This window comes from Hemibagrus wyckioides, linkage group LG02 (assembly GCF_019097595.1).
Source record: "Hemibagrus wyckioides isolate EC202008001 linkage group LG02, SWU_Hwy_1.0, whole genome shotgun sequence".
NCBI lineage: Eukaryota > Metazoa > Chordata > Actinopteri > Siluriformes > Bagridae > Hemibagrus > Hemibagrus wyckioides.
Genome location: NC_080711.1, coordinates 9,083,754 through 9,104,486, shown reverse-complemented (window position 1 = coordinate 9,104,486; position 20,733 = coordinate 9,083,754). Strand labels below are relative to the sequence as shown.

The 20,733-nt window shown below is 39.5% G+C and overlaps 1 protein-coding gene across 1 annotated transcript; it reads right to left on the bottom strand.

Moving 5' to 3' along the window:
* Window positions 1–6,695: 6,695 nt before the first annotated feature.
* On the bottom strand, window positions 6,696–11,671 carry selenow2a (selenoprotein W, 2a). The gene is made up of 4 exons (XM_058412566.1): window positions 11,512–11,671; window positions 9,045–9,142; window positions 8,892–8,968; window positions 6,696–8,094 (listed from the first exon to the last, which is right to left on the bottom strand). Exons 1-4 carry the CDS (start codon window positions 11,538–11,540, stop codon window positions 8,011–8,013), a joined length of 288 nt encoding a protein of 95 aa, XP_058268549.1. The 5' UTR covers window positions 11,541–11,671; the 3' UTR covers window positions 6,696–8,010.
* Between the last annotated feature and the right edge of the window lie 9,062 nt (window positions 11,672–20,733).

The window sequence follows — 20,733 nt, the reverse complement described above, 5'->3', positions numbered from 1 at the left end:
CCGTTGACCTACAGGGCGCTGGTGGAAATTGGGCCACTGTTGGTCGAAGAAGTAGAGGAGGAAGGAGAGTGCGTAGACAGAGAGAGAAGAGGAAAGGTAAGAGTGTAGGACTGAGAATAGGAACTCTGAATGTTGGTGCTGTGACAGGGAAAGGTAGAGAGCTGGCTGATATGATGGAGAGAAGGAAGGTGGATATACTGTGTGTACAGGAGACCAGGTGGAAGGGTAGCAAGGCTCGTAGTATAGGAGCAGGATTCAAGCTGTTTTATTATGGTGTGGATAGTAAGAGAAATGGGGTAGGTGTGGTCCTGAAGGAGGAGTTTGTGAGGAATGTTCTGGAGGTGATGAGAGTGTCAGACAGGGTGATGAGTCTGAAGTTAGAGATTGAAGGGGTGATGTTGAATGTTGTTAGTGGTTATGCCCCACAGGTAGGTTGTGAGTTAGAGGAGAAAGAGAGATTCTGGAGTGAATTAGATGAGGTGATAGAGAATACTCCAACAGGTGAGAGAGTGGTGATAGGAGCAGATTTTAATGGACATGTTGGTGAGGGGAACACAGGTGATGAGGAGGTGATGGGCAAGTTTGGAGTTAAGGAAAGAAACCTTGAAGGACAGATGGTAGTGGACTTTGCTAAGAGGATGGACATGGCTGTGGTTAACACTTATTTTCAGAAGAGGGAGGAGCATAGAGTGACTTACAAGAGTGGAGGTAGGAGCACACAGGTAGACTACATCCTATGTAGAAGAGGCAATCTGAAAGAGATTAGTGACTGTAAAGTAGTAGTGGGAGAGAATGTAGCCAGACAGCATAGGATGGTGGTGTGTAGGATAAATTTGATGGTCTGTAAGCAGAGGTCAAAGATAGAGTTGGAGAAGAAAACCAAGTGGTGGAAGCTGAAAAAGGAGGAATGTTGTGAGGAATTTAGACAGACGTTGAGGCAGGCTCTGGGTGGCCAGGTAGTGCTGCCAGATGACTGGAAAAGTACAGCAGAAGTGATCAGGGAGACAGGAAGAAAGGTGCTGGGTGTGCCATCTGGAAGGAGGAAAGAAGATAAGGAGACTTGGTGGTGGAATGAGGAAGTTCAGGATAGTATTCAGAGGAAGAGGTTAGCCAAGAAGAAGTGGGACATGGACAGGACTGTAGAGAATAGACAGGAATACAAGGAGTTACAGCGCAGAGTGAAGAGGGAGGTGTCTAAGGCCAAACAGAAGGCGTATGACGAGTTGTACACTAGGTTAGACACTAGAGAAGGAGAGAAGGACTTGTACAGGTTAGCTAGGCAGAGGGATCGAGATGGGAAGGATGTGCGGCAAGTTAGAGTTATTAAGGATAGAGATGGAAAGGTGCTCACAAGTGAGGAGAGTGTACAGAGGAGATGGAAGGAGTACTTTGAAGAGCTGATGAATGAGGAAAATGAGAGGGAACAAAGAGTAGAAGGGGTGAACTCTGTGGAACAGGAAGTAGATAAGATTAGAAAGGATGAAGTCAGGAAGGCTTTGAAGAGGATGAAAAGTGGAAAGGCAGTTGGTCCTGATGACATCCCGGTGGAGGTCTGGAAGTGTCTAGGAGAGGCGGCAGTGGAATTTTTAACTAGTCTGTTTAACAGGGTTTTAGAGAGTGAGAAGATGCCTGAGGAATGGAGAAGAAGTGTATTAGTGCCGATCTTTAAGAATAAGGGTGACGTGCAGAGTTGCAGCAACTATAGGGTGATAAAGTTGATGAGCCATACAATGAAGCTATGGGAAAGAGTAGTGAAAGTTAGGTTAAGGAAGGTAGTGGAAATTTGTGAGCAGCAGTATGGCTTCATGCCCAGAAAGAGCACAACAGATGCAATTTTTGCTCTGAGAATGTTGATGGAGAAGTATAGGGATGGTCAGAGAGAGTTGCACTGTGTGTTTGTAGACTTGGAGAAAGCATATGACAGCGTGCCAAGAGAAGAGCTGTGGTACTGTATGAGGAAGTCAGGAGTAGCAGAGAAGTATGTCAGAGTGGTGCAGGACATGTATGAGAGGAGCAGGACAGTGGTGAGGTGTGCTGTAGGGCAGAAAGAGGAGTTCAAAGTGGAGGTGGGACTGCATCAGGGATCGGCTCTGAGCCCCTTCCTGTTTGCTATGGTGATGGACCAGTTGTCAGAGGAGGTCAGACTGGAGACTCCTTGGACAATGATGTTTGCAGATGACATTGGGATCTGTAGTGAGAGCAGGGAGCAGGTGGAGGAAAACCTGGAGAGGTGGAGGTTTGCACTGGAGAGAAGAGGAATGAAAGTCAGTCGTAGTAAGACTGAGTACATGTGTGTGAATGACAGGGAGGGAAGTGGAACAGTAAGATTACAGGGTGAAGAGGTGAAGAAGGTACAGGAGTTTAAGTACTTGGGGTCAACAGTCCAGAGTAATGGAGAGAGTGGGAAAGAGGTAAAGAAGCGAGTGCAGGCAGGTTGGAATGGGTGGAGAAAGGTATCGGGAGTTCTGTATGATAGAAAAATTTCAGCGAGAATCAAGGGGAAGGTGTACAAGACAGTGATGAGACCGGCCATGGTGTATGGTTTAGAGGCAGTGTCACTGAGACAGAGACAGGAGTCAGAGCTGGAGGTAGCAGAGCTGAAGATGTTGAGGTTCTCTTTGGGAGTGACACGGTTGGACAGGATTAGGAACAAGTACATCAGAGGGACGGCTCATGCTGGACGTTTGGGGGACAAAGTTAGAGAGGCCAGGTTAAGATGGTTTGGACATGTCCAGAGGAGGGAGAGTGAGTATATTGGTAGGAGATAGTTGGACATGGAGCTGCCAGGCAGGAGGAAAAGAGGAAGGCCAAAGAGGAGGTATAAGGATTTAATAAATGAGGATATGAAGCTAGTTCACCCCTATGCTAAAATGAGATGTTGTTAAATGAGGAGTTTGTAATGTATAAAAGCCTCGCAGTAGCTAAATAAGGAATTGGACACTTGGTCCATTCTTTTATTGGAAACTATCCAGTGGTGGAGTAGTGTGATATAATCCAGTTGAAGTTTATTTGATCAATAACATAACATCCTTAAGTGTTTTAAGTCTTTAAGTCTTTCTCTTACACAATAGCAATTTGTCACCTATTTTTGAAAATAGCTATTTTTTGAACACCTATTGTTGAAAAAGCCATTTCAACATCTTAACCAGTTCCTGAAAAGGATTAGCAATGCTACTTTGTACGATTTGTTAAGTTCTACATGCTTAATTCTACTTCTAATAAGCAGCTATAAGCAATGTATTTAATGTTCACGAATCATATATTATCATCTATAATTAAATAGATATAATTGAAGAATCAAGGCAGCAAAAATAAGGTTCAAGTCTGAATTTAGTACAGTAACATGTCTGGCGTAAATTTCTGAGCTATGAAATGGGGGAAAAAAAACATGGGATCAATTTTGGCAGTGATGTAAATGAACAGGAGCGCTCCATAATTGTTTGATTTCCACTTGCTTGTTTTGTTTGTTGATGGTGTAAAAGTGAATATTCAATGTGGTGTACCAAGTTTTACCTGTTGAACAATAAAGTCAAAAAGTACAGTAACATGTTAAAGACTTCCGAGTCTCCTTTAACTGAGACTTCACTACAAAGCCAAGTGTAAATTTCAGAAGAATATTCAGGTAAATTACAAAACAAAACAAAACAAAACAAACCCCTGAATCAAATGTTACATATAAATAGTTAGACTTTTTTCCCCCACATATAAATGCCTGTATTTCTTTAATGCAAACTTAAATGCCATCTCTTCATCTCCGCTCCAGATTTGACAGTGATTGGACTGAGAGCTTCATAGTGCAACCTTTAGTTTTTAGCTACACCAATCATTAACGTCTAAAAACACTTCGTTTGAAGCAGAAGTGAAAGGAGACATCCGAGGAGCCGTTACACAGTCATGATGGTTTCACTCATAGGCTTGTTGTTTCTGAGGTAAACAAAAGCTTGCAGTTAGAGTATGACGCAAGGTGGCCGTCTCTTGGTGATCTTCTCCACTGGTTTGCCATCATGGGCTTTCTGAATGGCCTCCATGACCTTGAGAGGATGAAGAGAGGGCAAGAAAAAGAATGATGGCATGAGATCAACCATGAAGGATAGGATTCTAGGATCTGATTGGTCAAGGTTTATATTAATGTGCTTATTATTATTGTGTCTATAGTAACAACTCACACAGGCATTTGCATTAGTATTAATAGTATTTTTAAAAGGAGTGTCTATTATTATTATTATTTGATCAATAACATAACATCCTTAAGTGTTTTAAGTCTTTAAGTCTTTCTCTTACACAATAGCAATTTGTCACCTATTCTTTGACTCCTAGTCTGTTTTGTCACTGAGAAACCAGAAATTCTTCTGCTCCAAAGAAAAAAAATGAAACCAAGACAAATCATGTCAAACTTTTTACACCCTCAATAATCTCACTTTTTCAAAGATATCAGTCTGGAGAGGGCTATAAAAAAATTTCTAATACATTTGATCAAACTGTGTGAACATCATCAACAAAGAGAAAACAGAGCACCACAGTGACATCACCTACACCTCTGTCTTTTCTGACTATTGCAATATGTTTGTAATAGTCATGTTATCATACACTATATTGCCAAAAGTATTCACTCACCTGCCTTGACTCGCATATGAATTTAAGTGACATCCCATTCAAAATCCATAGGGTTCAATATGACGTCGGTCCATCCTTTGCAGCTATAACAGCTTCAACTCTTCTGGGAAGGCTGTCCACAAGGTTTAGGAGTGTGTTTATGGGAATTTTTGACCATTCTTCCAGAAGCGCATTTGTGAGGTCACACACTGATGTTGGACGAGAAGGCCTGGCTCTCAGTCTCCGCTCTAATTCATCCCAAAGGTGTTCTATCGGGTTGAGGTCAGGACTCTGTGCAGGCCAGTCAAGTTCATCCACACCAGACTCTGTCATCCATGTCTTTATGGACCTTGCTTTGTGCACTGGTGCACAGTCATGTTGGAAGAGGAAGGGGCCAGCTCCAAACTGTTCCCACAAAGTTGGGAGCATGGAATTGTCCAAAATGTCTTGGTATGCTGAAGCATTCAGAGTTCCTTTCACTGGAACTAAGGGGCTAAGCCCAGCTCCTGAAAAACAACCCCACACCATAATCCCCCCTCCACCAAACTTTACACTTGGCACAATGCAGTCAGACAAGTACCGTTCTCCTGGCAACCGCCAAACCCAGACTCGTCCATCAGATTGCCAGATGGAGAAGCGCGATTCGTCACTCCAGAGAACGCGTCTCCACTGCTCTAGAGTCCAGTGGCGGCGTGCTTTACACCACTGCATCCGACGCTTTGCATTGCACTTGGTGATGTATGGCTTGGATGCAGCTGCTCGGCCATGGAAACCCATTCCATGAAGCTCTCTGCGCACTGTTCTTGAGCTAATCCGAAGGCCACATGAAGTTTGGAGGTCTGTAGCGATTGACTCTGCAAGTTGGTGACCTCTTCACACTATGCGCCTCAGCATCCGCTGACCCCGCTCCGTCAGTTTACGTGGCCTGCCACTTCGTGGCTGAGTTGCTGTCGTTCCCAAACACTTCCACGTTCTTATAATACAGCTGACAGTTGACTGTGAATATTTAGGAGCGAGAAAATTTCACGACTGGATTTGTTGCACAGGTGGCATCCTATCACAGTTCCACGCTGGAATTCACTGAGCTCCTGAGAGCGACCCATTCTTTCACAAATGTTTGTAAAAACAGTCTGCATGCCTAGGTGCTTGATTTTATACACCTGTGGCCATGGAAGTGATTGGAACACCTGATTCTGATTATTTGGATGGGTGAGCGAATACTTTTGGCAATATAGTGTATGTCAATAGTCAAACATATGATAGCCATATGTTTTTAATATGCTCTTTGTTTTGACCTTTTATAACAAGAACAGTTATAGAATTAACAACAGATATACAGCCACTTAATGTGCGAGAGTTAGAGCTTGTGTACTTGGAGATATCATGATAGGCTGGTTATTTCTAGGCAGCTTGACTTCCCATATTCGTTCAAGACAACAGCAGTATTTGCCTCCATACACTAAAGTGAAGTCGCCTTTATTACACTTTGTTCTGACACAACTCTGCTTTCTTCATCTCAGGATTCCTCAGGTTGGGAAAGAGGAAGGATTGTGACAAGTTCTCACTGCAAATGGGGTTTACCAATAATACTTTAACAATAGTCTAAAGCTGGAAACGGGAACATGGAGTGAAATATGTTTACCAAAATATATATACAAAGCTAACCAAGCTTCTAGACACCACTGGTAATTACTTTCAACTTAAATTCTCATATAAGCATAGTCTTGAACTAGTAAACAGTAATTGGAGAAGTGCCACTAATATACAATTTTGACATCTACAACCTATTTACTTGATACTTGTTTGCTAGTGCAAGTGCAGGCCAGGTCTACAACTAAATGACATGAAGAATGATTGCAAAAGACATCCAGAGAACCCAAGACAACCTGGGCTGAAGATTTGGACATTTTTGTCAACCCAGCCAGGCTCTACACTAAATATTCTTGAGTCAATAGTTCAACAGTGAAGGATATGGGAGTTTATAAGGAAGCTCCACTAGGAGCTAGGAAGCTCCAGTTGTGGTCTTTCGCTGAAAGTTAAGCTATTTCGCAACTCCACTTAATCACCTTGTGGTTTGTCATGTAAGGATAAAACTCTATAACCACTTTCAACAAATTTTTATTCAAGCATGGAGCATGTTAACAGAGAATTTTGACATTAAAAAAATTAAGAGTCATGATGGGGAGAGATGATCTGGGCTAGAGTTTAAGGCGATAAAAGATAAGACGTGTTTATGCTGCTTCGTACTTTAACCTTATTTGCTCTCTGATATTGTGGTTGTGCAATCAGACAACAATAATGACTCAATGTCAAATGCAAAAGTAGATGTTCAACACAAGAGCAGACAACCATTTACGGTTTTGTTTGACAAAGCTGTTATAATAATTTCTCAACATTAAGGTTACACAACTTACAGACAAAACGTGTAAGGAGAATGGACAAGAACAACATTCACGACTTCTCTATCCCTGATAAAGTCCTAACTGTAACTTTTCAACTATTATGAAGGTAAAGGGCAGATTTAAACAAATAGCTGCAATTTTTTTGTTTGACCAGGAAATAGTCTTACAAAATAATCAAGGAAACATTACGAAAAAGCCATTTCAACATCTTAACCAGTTCCTGAAAAGGATTAGCAATGCTACTTTGTACGATTTGTTAAGTTCTACATGCTTAATTCTACTTCTAATAAGCAGCTATAAGCAATGTATTTAATGTTCACGAATCATATATTATCATCTATAATTAAATAGATATAATTGAAGAATCAAGGCAGCAAAAATAAGGTTCAAGTCTGAATTTAGTACAGTAACATGTCTGGCGTAAATTTCTGAGCTATGAAATGGGGGAAAAAAAACATGGGATCAATTTTGGCAGTGATGTAAATGAACAGGAGCGCTCCATAATTGTTTGATTTCCACTTGCTTGTTTTGTTTGTTGATGGTGTAAAAGTGAATATTCAATGTGGTGTACCAAGTTTTACCTGTTGAACAATAAAGTCAAAAAGTACAGTAACATGTTAAAGACTTCCGAGTCTCCTTTAACTGAGACTTCACTACAAAGCCAAGTGTAAATTTCAGAAGAATATTCAGGTAAATTACAAAACAAAACAAAACAAAACAAACCCCTGAATCAAATGTTACATATAAATAGTTAGACTTTTTTCCCCCACATATAAATGCCTATATTTCTTTAATGCAAAGTTAAATGCCATCTCTTCATCTCTGCTCCAGATTTGACAGTGATTGGACTGAGAGCTTCATAGTGCAACCTTTAGTTTTTAGCTACACCAATCATTAACGTCCAAAAACACTTCATTTGAAGCAGAAGTGAAAGGAGACATCCAAGGAGCCGTTACACAGTCATGATGGTTTCACTCATAGGCTTGTTGTTTCTGAGGTAAACAAAAGCTTGCAGTTAGAGTATGACGCAAGGTGGCCGGCTCTTGGTGATCTTCTCCACTGGTTTGCCATCATGGGCTTTCTGAATGGCCTCCATGACCTTGAGAGGATGAAGAGAGGGCAAGAAAAAGAATGATGGCATGAGATCAACCATGAAGGATAGGATTCTAGGATCTGATTGGTCAAGGTTTATATTAATGTGCTTATTATTATTGTGTCTATAGTAACAACTCACACAGGCATTTGCATTAGTATTAATAGTATTTTTAAAAGGAGTGTCTAGTGACAGCACTTGTAACAGTAAGAGGTGAAGCTATGAATTTTCCAAATAGGGAGCGTCTTCACAAAGAGGCCTTTGTGGGGAAAACGACAAAATGCTTGCGTTTTTTTGTAACTAAAACAGGTTAAAGAGAGAGAGAGAGAGAGAGAGAGAGAGAGAGAGAGAGAAACTTTTGAGGGAATGACATTAGTATCTGTAATTGGATCAAATTACATGTTCTTTAATTAAAAAAAAAGTATTGTAATGTAAAAGGAAAAAAAATACTTCAAGATGTGTGGTTTTTTGGAAAATAATAATCAATTTTATTATTTTCTTATAACAGCACAGAAAAAACTGCTTGCTTGTAGCTGCAATTAAAATCAGTCTGTCTGTTGCAAGTAATGGTTTATTTATATTTGTTGTAATTGTTTTCCCCCTATCGCTTCAGTCATGTACTGCATTCTACCCAAAGACAGAAGCAGTCTTAAATTTAACTTCTTGTTGGTTAAGTAAACATGTTGACTATAAAACTCCATGCTGAATAAACTGTCTCAATCACTGTTTTGCATAGTAATGTAAATCTCTATGAAGTAAATAAACTGTGTGATATATTTTAACAAGTGACAGTAGATACTCACGTCGTCTTCGTATGGAAAACCGCTGGTTTCTAGCTTTGAGAAAACTAGCTGTCCGTTGATCTCGATCTCAAAGCTCCCTGAGAAGTTGAAAAAGTTGTTTCAGCCAAAATGTCTGCGAAACATTCTGTTCTTTAACAGTAACATTCTTTTCACCTTGTCTGCCGACGAAGCCAGACACCTCCGCCTCAGGAAACTCAGCGACGACGACTCGCTTGAGCTCCTGATAGCGGGGCTCGTAGCCTCATCCGCCACTGGAGAAAGGCAAAGGACGAGAAAATCATTACATATTAATGTACATCTATAAGGAAAACAGAATAATAAGGAAAGGAAAAAGGTCTACTGGATATCTTGGCTAGTTTATCTGTCATAATAAAGGCAGTTTAAATTTTACTTTCTTTAACATTGTTGCTCATGCATTCTCCACAACAGTTTCGATGAAGTTTTGTTTTCTCTAAAAAAAAGAAGAACCCTTTACATATTTACAAAGCAGTTCACAGAACATTGGAAACAGGTTCCTTGTACCAACACCAGGACTTGACCAGGTCACATGACCAAAGTATGTACATGCAATATCTGTGCTAAGGGTTTAACTAAAAACTTCCCAAAAGGTCATTTCTCTGACAAGCCCTATTAAACACTGTATTTTATTACTCTGCGCTTTATTTCTTTCTCACTGGTATAGAAAGACTGTCAATTGTTTCATACCCTGTGTACAATAGCTACCAACCCAGGAGGGTGCATTCTATTATGTGCTTCCTCTGAGACAAGGAAGGCAGCCAACCACACAGTTTTGAACTGTTGCTGTAGTTATTGTTACATGCATGACTCGGCATAACAGCACTATCAACCTCCTTCCCACAGGAGATGGCATAATATTCACCCAGGATCAATTTAACCTGTGGTCATGTTTACAGGAAGTTGTATAGAAGTTAGAAGATGCTGGCATGGAAAGAGACAGTATGGAAAATAACTGACGTGAACAGTTGTTACTGGATTAAAGTCACAGAGATTCTCTAATAATAATTACATTACCCAACCTGCACTATTTAAAATGAATCCAGTCTGAAAAGGGCTAGAGCTGAATAGTCGCTAGTCTCTGTACTATGTAGGTGTTTCTATTTGTGGTTGCCAGAGTAATACTAGCATTCCACTTCAAATCAATTTTCTTTCAGCTAAAATGAAACGTTCTGCAGGAAGGGCATTTGTATATAAAATTCACCTGTGTGTGTATGCATATACCCCGATCAGGCATAACATTATGACTACCTGCCTAATATTGTGTTGGACCCCCTTCTCCTGCCAAAACAGCCCTGACCCGTCATGCACTGTGTATTCTGACACCTTTCTACCAGAACCAGTATTAACATCTTCAGCGATTTGAGCAACAGTAGCTCGTCTGTTGGATCGGATCACACGGGCCAGCCTTTGCTTCCTACTTGCATCCGTCTCCGGTTCGCCACTGTTCCTTCCTTGGACCACTTTTGATAGATACTGACCACCGCAGACCGGGAACTCCCCACAAGAGCTGCAGTTTTGGAGATGCTCTGATCCAGTCGTCTAGCCATCACAGTCTGGCCCTTCATCAAACTCGCTCAAATCCTTACACTTGCCCATTTTTCCTGCTTCTAACACATCAACTTTGAGGACAAAATGTTCACTTGCTGCCTAATATATCCCACCCACTAACAGGTGCCATGATGAGATAATCAGTGTTATTCACTGCTCATAATGTTATGCCTGGTATGCGCATAAATATTTTTCAATTGTCACGGTCACACGTCACCGGAAGTTCATGTCACCTTTCATTCAAAATCAGTGATCTCCGGTCCGGTTGCTTTGTTGCTGCACGTGCTTAAACGTAGCATTAGGTGCACAAAGAACACAGGGTTAAAAATCACAAGAATGCTGCTGTACCTGACACAATCATATCAGAGTATCATATCATAATTATATCATAACACACACTTCAATCATTACCCGGTCAGTGTTACTGCAGTGCTGAGAAGTTATTCATTCATATATATTATTAAAGGGTTCACAAATAAAACCTCTCTTTCTTGTTCTCCGTTTCTTTCTCACAAATAGAAATGTAAACAGAAGCGGTCAAACCGGAACATAGACAGCAGAGATATAAATCAAATATTAGGCTATTTTTATAAATAACTCGATGGTAACACGGGCTTTACATGCCGTCGCCTTTTCTCATAATTTGCAAACCACTCTGAACATTTATATCGACATTGTATCTTTCCTAATAAATAATAAACACTAAGACAGAAGGGTGTGACGCTGCAATATTATAACAAACCTGAGCAGCTAGAACCACAACACTGGACACTGAGCTAGCAACGAGAATTTCAGTGCATTTCAGTTTCATTTATTGAGCTGTTATACGTGTATTACTATCATTTTTTGCAACAAACCCAGCTCCCTAACAATATATTTTGTTATTATAAGTTAATAACGCTTGCTTTACCCTATCTAGCTACTGCCATGCTAACAAACACAAAGGGTTAGCTGACTAGCACCCTAATTTTTAATGGAACTGATTAACATCCAACGACAATAAACACCTTATTTTATTTACTAGGAAAACAATTATTACAACACAAAATCTTACCAATATTCCACTTTGATTGTTACCCCCATCGCGACACCTCGACGACTGCTATCAGATTCACTCCCTGTCTTATAAAGTGAACACGGCAAACACGGCAAATTTTCACTCCATGGAAGGCGGAATGTCAAATCACTCGTAGGAGCGTAATAGTGCACTAACGGTCGCGCTAAAAGCAATTATTTCAATACCCTATATAGTGCACTAATTTAGGGAGTAGTGTGCTATTTGAAACGCAAGCACAGTGACAGAGGAAAGAGCATCTAGCGCCTCCTGTGGAGTTGGAGAATTAAGGAAAACAACATTTGCTGTGTACTTCCTCATTTTTAGTTAACACTTTCATGCATGTAGTTATATTTAATGTATTTAATGATTTGTTTTAAATTTTCTAACAAATAATAATCATTATTAATTAATAATTAATAATTATTAATTTCCATTTCTGACCCTTACCCTGAATATGAGTACCACTGAGTCTTTTCCTGATGGAGACCCCTAAGAGCAAATCAGTACATTTTTCACCTCCTATATATTCACCGGTTTGTTTTTCTCGTCATTTCATATCATTACAAAAGCTCTATCATTTGCCAAGCCTATTGGCATATTTTGGCTGAAATATGAAGGTGCTTAAAATTCAAGGAAACATCAATTTGATTACTATCCCCAGAATCTGGTTATTCGGTAATGCTGATAGTCTGCATGACCAAAACACTGACTTTGATCTCATCTGACCACAGCATGTGATAACAATTATATTCAAGCTTAACATGAGAATACTCCACACAGCATTATTAGTATTTATTTTATAAACTTCTCGATTCAGTTCTCCATGGCATTTCCAGGCGAACTGAATGATGTTTGATAGATACATTGTAAAAAAAAAAAAAAAAAGAAAAAGAAAAAAGTATAAAACATAATAATATACTGATTATAATATACATAATAATAGGCTACTTAAATTAAATAATAAAAATATTATTTTAAGTATTTTTTTTTAAGTATTTAAAAAATGCACATATTATTTATTAATTTATTTCCTCTTTTTTATCATCTTCTTCTTCAATTTTAATTGTTTTTTTCATTTCATTTCTTTTCATTTCAATGGCTATTAAACAGTAAACACATGATATATTTAGAGTCTAGGAAAGATAAATCACTGTCATTTAGCTTGTCTATATGGTTGTGTATATTCCTGCAATTTTTATATATTCCTTACTGTGTAATAATGATAAAAAAAAAAAATACGATTATTATACACATTTATGCCCTTGTTTAGAGCCACATGATGGCAGCAGCCAACCACTAAAGTCTGTCGAGTTGATGGTTCGATATCACCAAACAAACCCGGCTCTGCCTTTCAGTCAGCACTCTAATATGTCCTCAAAGGTCCTCAAGGCTTTAGAAAGTAAAGTATATTACTTTGCTTCCTATTAACTAGGTCATTGTTTACTTTAGCCCAGTGAAATTAACCTGCATTACGAATATATCTGGTATCTAGCCTAATCATCTGCATCAGCAGTGGAATACTGGTCTAATTAAAAACATGTACTGCAAAGCTGAGCAGTTTTTGGTGTGCAGGATAAATGAAGACTGTGGGAATTGCCTGATTAAGACCTAGCTTTAATCTTACTGTAACTCAAGATCACGTTTTCTGGAAAAGACAGAGCAGAGGATGGCGCCTTATTATATAGCCTAAGCTGATAGCCTTCAGGATACAGTTTAATGTGGTTTTTTTATATTACCAGTCTACTGACCACACAGTAAACGAACTATAAGCAAACGGCACCGTTTAGCCTCCAGGCATTCGTTCACTTAGCTTTTAGGATTGTTGTACCTTCAAGTGTACTTTCAAGTTTAAACCCTTTTTCCGTCCTGTATTAAGATAACAATGTGCTGACTTGGGACTGAACTTTTTTTTGATCACATGACTTTTTGATCTGTTCTGGAAATAATTTATATTGATAATGCCATATATTAATGCCATGGATTCAAACTGATGTGAATATTAACAAACCTACAGCATTAACATAAACGTCTTGTAATTTCTAACAGGTGCACTTGAGCTTTTTTGTTTAATAGTATGATTGCCAGAAAGGTGTATGCCAGGACACCAGTGATTTATAGAAGATTTATATAGGAAATATGATGAAGCTCTGTGATTACAGACTATAGTTGTTGTTTTTTTAAAGACCTAAGCAAGCCAGAGAGCTTGTTTTGAATTTGTCTCTTGGAAATCACAATCGTATCTTGATGTCAGTCTAAAAGTGAAGGCATATATGCAACCAAAACGTGTTTAAACCAGATTTAAATCATAAATCCCTCAAACCATTTTCCTGACAAATTTTAGCCAGATGCTATACAAGTGTAAACAGATCCATCTCTCCTAACCACATTCGACAACTAAACTCCCTCCCAAAACATATTACATCATCATATACATGCACCTTGATCTACAAAGTTGCCATATTTTGCAAATGCTGTGATGCAACAACCAAACAGGTTGTCCAAGCAAGGAACAAAACAGGAAGTTGCTTGTTATAGGTTTAAGGTGTTAATTTTCTTATTGACAGCAATTCAATCTGACTGAAATACACCACCCTGCCGTGTCCTATAACAACATACCCTACTGTGCTTTATTCCTTACACAAACCCTCTGATAGTGCTGGAAGTGAAGGAGAATCTGTGCACTGCTGTTGATAAGATAAAACAGAAATTGTTAAGAATTGGGAATGTTTGATAAGCATCAGGGGGCATGGTGGCTTAGTGGTTAGCATGTTTGCCTTCCACGTTCAGATCTTTTCCTGCCTTAGCCCTGTGTGTGTGTGTGGAGTTTGCATGTTTTCCTTGTACTTTAGGGGTTTCCTCCACAAATTTAGCTCTCCTCACCCAGGCAAAGGCATGCACTAATGGTGCATAGTCTGTGTGAAGATCATGTAGCGATTGTGCCCTGTGGTGGGTTGACACCCTGTCCAGGGTGTCCCCCGCCTTGTACCCTCAAGTCCGCTTGGATAAGCTCCAGGTTCCCCCTCAAACCTGTGTATAAGTGCTACCGAAAATGGATGGACGGAGGATAAGCTGTACTGTAAGTGTTGACTCATCAGTAACTACATTTTATTTCTTCTTCTTCTTCTTCTTGTTTTCTTTCTTTAATTTTTTTTCATTTTCATCCTAGTGGGCTTGTTGTTAGACTCACAAGAATAAGAAGCAAGGCCGCTCTTATGAACTTTGTTTTTTGGAGGTTAGATTAGCCTCATATCGACTGTTATGGTGTTTTAATCCTGGATTCACATGTTCTGTCTGGTGCTCAGTGATTTACCCAGTCCCATATTGTTTTTGATTATGAGCCAGGTGTGTTAAAGGGAGAAACAGAAGATGGTGATTCAGAATTCTTGACATATGACATGATAATGGCTTCTTACTCATTGCTGGATTGACAGCTTACTGCTGGACTCTTGGCAGATGTGAGGCAGATGTGAGAAAGTTAATCGTTTGAAGCAGAGTGCCAGAAAGAAAGAAAGAAAATTTAAACAAGTTGCTAAACAGGCAAAAAGATGGTTTAGTCATAGAAATGATGACCTCAGCATAACAATTCAGAGTTGAGTTTGTTCCAGCTCAAATAGAAAGAACAAGTCTAAAGAAGTTAGTGTTGGTGTAATTTAATGTTTCTTACAGTTGATATCTAAATTCCCGGTATGCTGATGCAATAAAAAGTAATAAAAATAATCCTGTAAAGAGAGCACTACCTTTCGTTACACAACAATAGCTGTCACAATTAACTATAACAAAGTTGAAAATTGTGGAGAAGGGCACGGAACAACCCTTGTTTCAAGATGTTCCTCTGTGTGTATTTTCTACCAGCATTCCCAAATCCTCAAACCCCGAAGGCATACATCCAACGAATTTAAACCCTGATATCCCTGCAGTGCAGCAGCACTAAACTTTATGCTTTTCACTTTACGCCGTCACTAGGACAAAGGCTCTAACGTCCTAATGGAGCAGCAGACACACTATAAGCACTACACCTCTGAAACTCCATTAGCTGCTGACTCGTTTATATACACTCAAATCCTTAGTACATTTGGGAAGTCATCACCCTGCCCAGAGTCTGATCCCTGACTTGATTAGACCACCACTTTGTCCATGGGTAAAAAAAAAAAAAAGAAAGAAACCAAATGACCTGACTTGTTTTCTTTACTTCCTTACACTAATTAAGTAATTTAAGTACAAAGAATGTGTATATTTATTTAAGTGTGTGTATGAAGCAAAGAGAGATTTGTGCATTTCTGATTGATTCAGTTCCATCTAAGAGTGTTAATGGTTTCAAGTAACAATACTGCACCACTGAGAAAGTCACAATTTAGTACTCCTTACTGCAGGCCTCCTGGTAAATATACAGTATGCACTGGTGCTGTTTTCATATCTTGATTATACATATATACAATCCTATAGAACAATGTCTTTTTGTGAATGTCTGCCGTTGCATCTATCTGTGGTAGCCCCTTTCTGTTCAAGTGCCCTCCCTAACCTCCCTCCTTTGCTCGCTCTCCTCCTCCCTCCCCCTTACTTATTTGTCAGAGTAATCATACTCCATCTTGCACCATGCTGTCTCACTGCTCCTCACACTTTGGTCCGCCTTGCTCATTAGAATAAGTCTGCAGCTTGGCAGGAAGCATTGGAGAAATATATCTTTCCCTCTCTTACTCTCTCTCTCTCTGGTGGGCAAGATGATTCCTACCCACATCCATCTCCATTAGTGTAATAGTGTATAGCAGCTCAGACAACTCAACCCCCCCACCACCATACCTCCCCTCCCCTTACCCCTTCTCTCTGGATCACATTTCCCTCACTGCTATTTTTCCAGGTGGAGAGAGAGAGAGAGAGAGTGGATGAGAGAGAAGGTAGGGGGTATGCTGAAGGATAGAGAGAGACAGAGAGATTACTTAGGCCCAGCTGAAAAAGAATCATCCATCCTTAGCTTCCTGTCCACTCTGCAGTGTCACGTCCCTCATGGGAGACTCGGCTCTCGGTCTAGCTCCGATTTACAGTCTGAATGTGTGGGTGTGTTTAGTCTGCATGTGCGTGCACATGTTTCCATCTAAATGTCTCTAAACCTGGAGCGCAGACAGACCCCCTGCAGCTGCATGCATTCTCTTCGACACTTTCCTACCACCACCAGGCCTCCAATGTAATGCACAATCACATGCATCATCACTTCTTCCCATCCAAACGGTCAGTAGCCACACAACAACCTAGCTACCATTCATACGAAACTAATCGGCAGCCACATTACCCCAGCTGAGATTAAAGGGGCTCTGTTTTTGGTCTGATTTTACCGCCTTTTCTCAAACCCAAGGACGATCGCTAAGCCCCTAACCCAGGAAGTGACAGGTCAGACTGGAGCCCCAAAGGTAAAGGTCAGGAAACAATTATGGGCAGTAATAGCGTGCCGTGTGGAAGGTTCTAGATCGGCTTTGAGGTTTGGCATCTGTTCATAGCAGGTTTCAAGGGCAGATTATTGCTGAAGCTTGCTTGAATCCTGCTAACCTGTTCTGGGCCAGCAGCATTGAACTCTGCTGGAAGATCTGGAGAGGTGAAAATACTTGGTATGATGCTTTAAAAGTACTGGTAGGTTAATAATAGCAGTAAGGGTTGCAGAGTATAATGGTTTCATATTTCATAAGATGGTAATGAGGTTATTTAATTCAGCTTGTTCAGTTCAGCTGGGTTGGATATTCATTGTATAGCTCTGCAGTGAATGGAAGTGTCTCAGATTTCTCACTAGAGTGGCAGAAGGATTCAAGAACCCATTCACCTGTGTTCTGTGACGTCTTTAAATACTCCACACAAAGTTGATAAAAGCCAGCCAAGATCATTTTAACCCCATTTTTGCACAATTTAATGAACTCTTTCCTTCTCACAAGACAGCTACTAGTTTTGGAGGGTGAGGGCAAGCATGTGCTTCATCAGAGACACACGAAGCTAGTTATCACAGCAGCTACTCATGCTTCATCACAAGGAAGCTAAACACACTCAAGAGAATGTGCAAATGGCCCTTGACTGGCTAATATTACTCTGACAAGTCTGTATTTCACCCACCCACAGAGCATGGCCTTCTGATTAACTCACACCAAGCTAAAGTTATTCTCACCCAAAACTGAGACTGAAACGGATATCAGAACCGTGTTTTTTGCAAATCGCAGATTGATTCCTCTTCTCCATGATCACCTTCATTTTGACCCTATTTGTTATATGTGAATAAGATATGTAGTGCACATGGAGTGGAAAAAAAATAAATAAAGCTCACTGCAATGGTTGATGAGAAAGGAGACAAACCCCATACAGCCACGAAGCCAAGGTCACGGCCAGCTGGAGACCGAAGGGTGTTTGGAGTTAAACTTCATATTAGGGCTGAATTCCAGAAGCAGAGTCAATATGTGTATAGCATAGCAATTAGAAGCTAAGCCTCAGTACAGTTTATATTTTCCCATAAACTCTGTCCTGGGTTCAGAGCCTTCAAAAAACCTTAAAATATTTGTCTTACAATTTCAAAGTGCCCAAATTTTGAAGCAATGTCTGGATGCTTAATTTGCACATCGCAAATGAACTCTAGAGCCTGCATTGCCAAATATTCTCCAGATGGAGTGGGGTGTGAAGGGAGGATTTTAGGTCTGAACCCCCTTAAAAACATGTATTACAGTTGCAATTGCTTATTTTTTGGTTGGATAACATCAAAAACGTACACTGCAGATGATTATGTATTCATCTTATTACATTGTTTTGTGCAGGAATTACGTGATGTTCATGATGTTCATGTTTAAGGTCAGTCAAGTTACAATTACATGTTACATACAAGTGCTCCTGACTCTTTCTGCTCTCCAGGACCTGCCAGAACTGTCCAATTTCTGGTTGGAGTTCTTATCATTTGGAACCCACAAATGCTGCTGAAGATGGCGCCACATAGACAGATTATAGATATATGAAATTACAGTGATAGTACCACTTAGAAACCATGAAGATGGCTTTGGACTGCCATTGATGTGAACATTTTTACTGTAATGGCTGAGGATTACAATTGTTATGATACTGTAGCTTTAGGACTTAAATTGCCACAAACAGTTTTGCACTCAACTCTTTATCAGTGAACAACTGTAAGATTCTTGGTTACTTTTTGACCATTTAATACGCAGTTCTAGAAGAAAAATGATTCATAATCACATTATCTGGTGTCTTTCAGATGAGGATGGGCTCCCTTTTGAGTCGTCCAAGATTTGTTCCTCATATCATCCCAGGGAGTTTTTCCTTTGCCACCATCGCCTCTGGTTTGCTCATTAGGGATAAACTTTTCATATCTTAATTTTATATATTTCTGTGAAACTGCTTTGTGCCACTATTATAAGCACCATACATATAAAATCAAGGTCACAGCTGACAGAATGAAATGATTTATTGTCTCACATAAAAATAGCAATTCATTTCTGTTAAATTGTTAATTGTATAGTTTATGGAAATAAAAAACCCAAATCATATCAACAACTAGTAAGAAATTGTTAACAAATATATGCTTGTACTTATGAATGACCAAGAATGTCTTTGAATTTAGCATTTTAAATATGACCCATACATAATACCAGGCATTTTGTACTTTGGGACATTGAATTGGTTATAAGGGAAGAATTACAGTTATAATGTACAACTAAAACTGCATTTTGCTCATGGTATTCGTGTTCTACACTTTTTATCAAATAGCGTAGCTTTGTGATTCTGTAAAGGTTAACCATCGGAATATTTCTTTAGCTACCTTTTAGATAAGATTATCTAAAAGATTATTGTGATTTTGATCACAGTCGAACTGAGCTAAAGCTAGGATTTACAGCACATTGACCTCCAGCAGAGCATGCGGATGGCACAACTGTGTTTCCTGACGGTTGAACAAGCTTTGATCATGATCAACAAGGCACTGAATGTTTCTAACCTCTAAACAGTGGCAAAATTTGAGACTAGCTTTCATCACAATAGCATATACAGTATGCATTTGTTACTTTTCAGTCTAATGCTTTGTTTCTGGTTCATAGTGTCCATTTCTAAAGTTAGTCATGAGAATTGATCAGTCAAATCTTAATTATGGAAATGGCCAAGCTCTTTCTAAGTAAGTAGCATTACAAAGAGCAGGGTGTATCAGATAATCAGATACTATCTGTTATATCCTTTTAGCAGCAGCTGTGGAAGTGATGGTGAAGCAGAGCACTTTTGGATCACGCAGATAGAGAGGACGAGAGGAACAGCGGGACGACGATGAGGAAGAATAGAGGAGTGGGTGGTATCAGGTTCAGCAGGATGGAGGGATGGAGTGATGGGTTGGCAGGGAGGAAGGAAAAAGGAGAAAAGGAAATGGAGGCGATCAGATTTGCATTGTCAGCAAGGATAACCAAGGATCATCTGTGCTCCTGTCATGGTATGGGCTGCCCATGTTTTATTTATTTTTTTTTTATTAAATATTTTTGTCATTTGATCAAGATATGTTTGTGTGAGAGAAACCCTGATGAAATAATAACAGAACAAAATTCTTTAGCCATCTGACTGGTTGAAGTTTTTTATTCCTCCATTTTTATTGGAGGAATAAAATTTTTTATAGGAATATTTTATAGGAATTTTATTCCTCCATTAAATAATGAAGAAGAAGAATATATGAAATATGAAATGAAAGTGAAAGTGCAAAGTATAGATAAGGTTATGCTCAAATTCCCTTCATTTTCTATACACAGGGTGACAGGGAACCTGGAGTTTATCCCAGAACATGGACGACACACTGGACATCACCACAGGGCACAATTATTACAAATACTCACACACTACACACAATTTAGTGCCAAACAGCATACGATGCATGTCTATGGACTTGGGGAAGAAACTGGTGTACCTGAAGGAAACCCCTAAAACAAAGGGAGAACATACAAACCACACACATACACACATACACACACACACACACAAACAGGGTGGAGGTGGGAATGTAACCCCTAACAAAAATAGCTAGATAGTTTTGTCATGCTAACAAGCTTTTAAAATTTTACACAGCAATATTATCTTTTCCCATCTGACCAAATTCAACCATGGTTTGTTTAATTGTAGATAATAAATTTGCTTTACAGAAGTTTTCTATTTTTTCTTCTACTTTATAGGAAACTAGACAATGTCTGAGGAACGGTAGTTCTAATTGTAATGAAA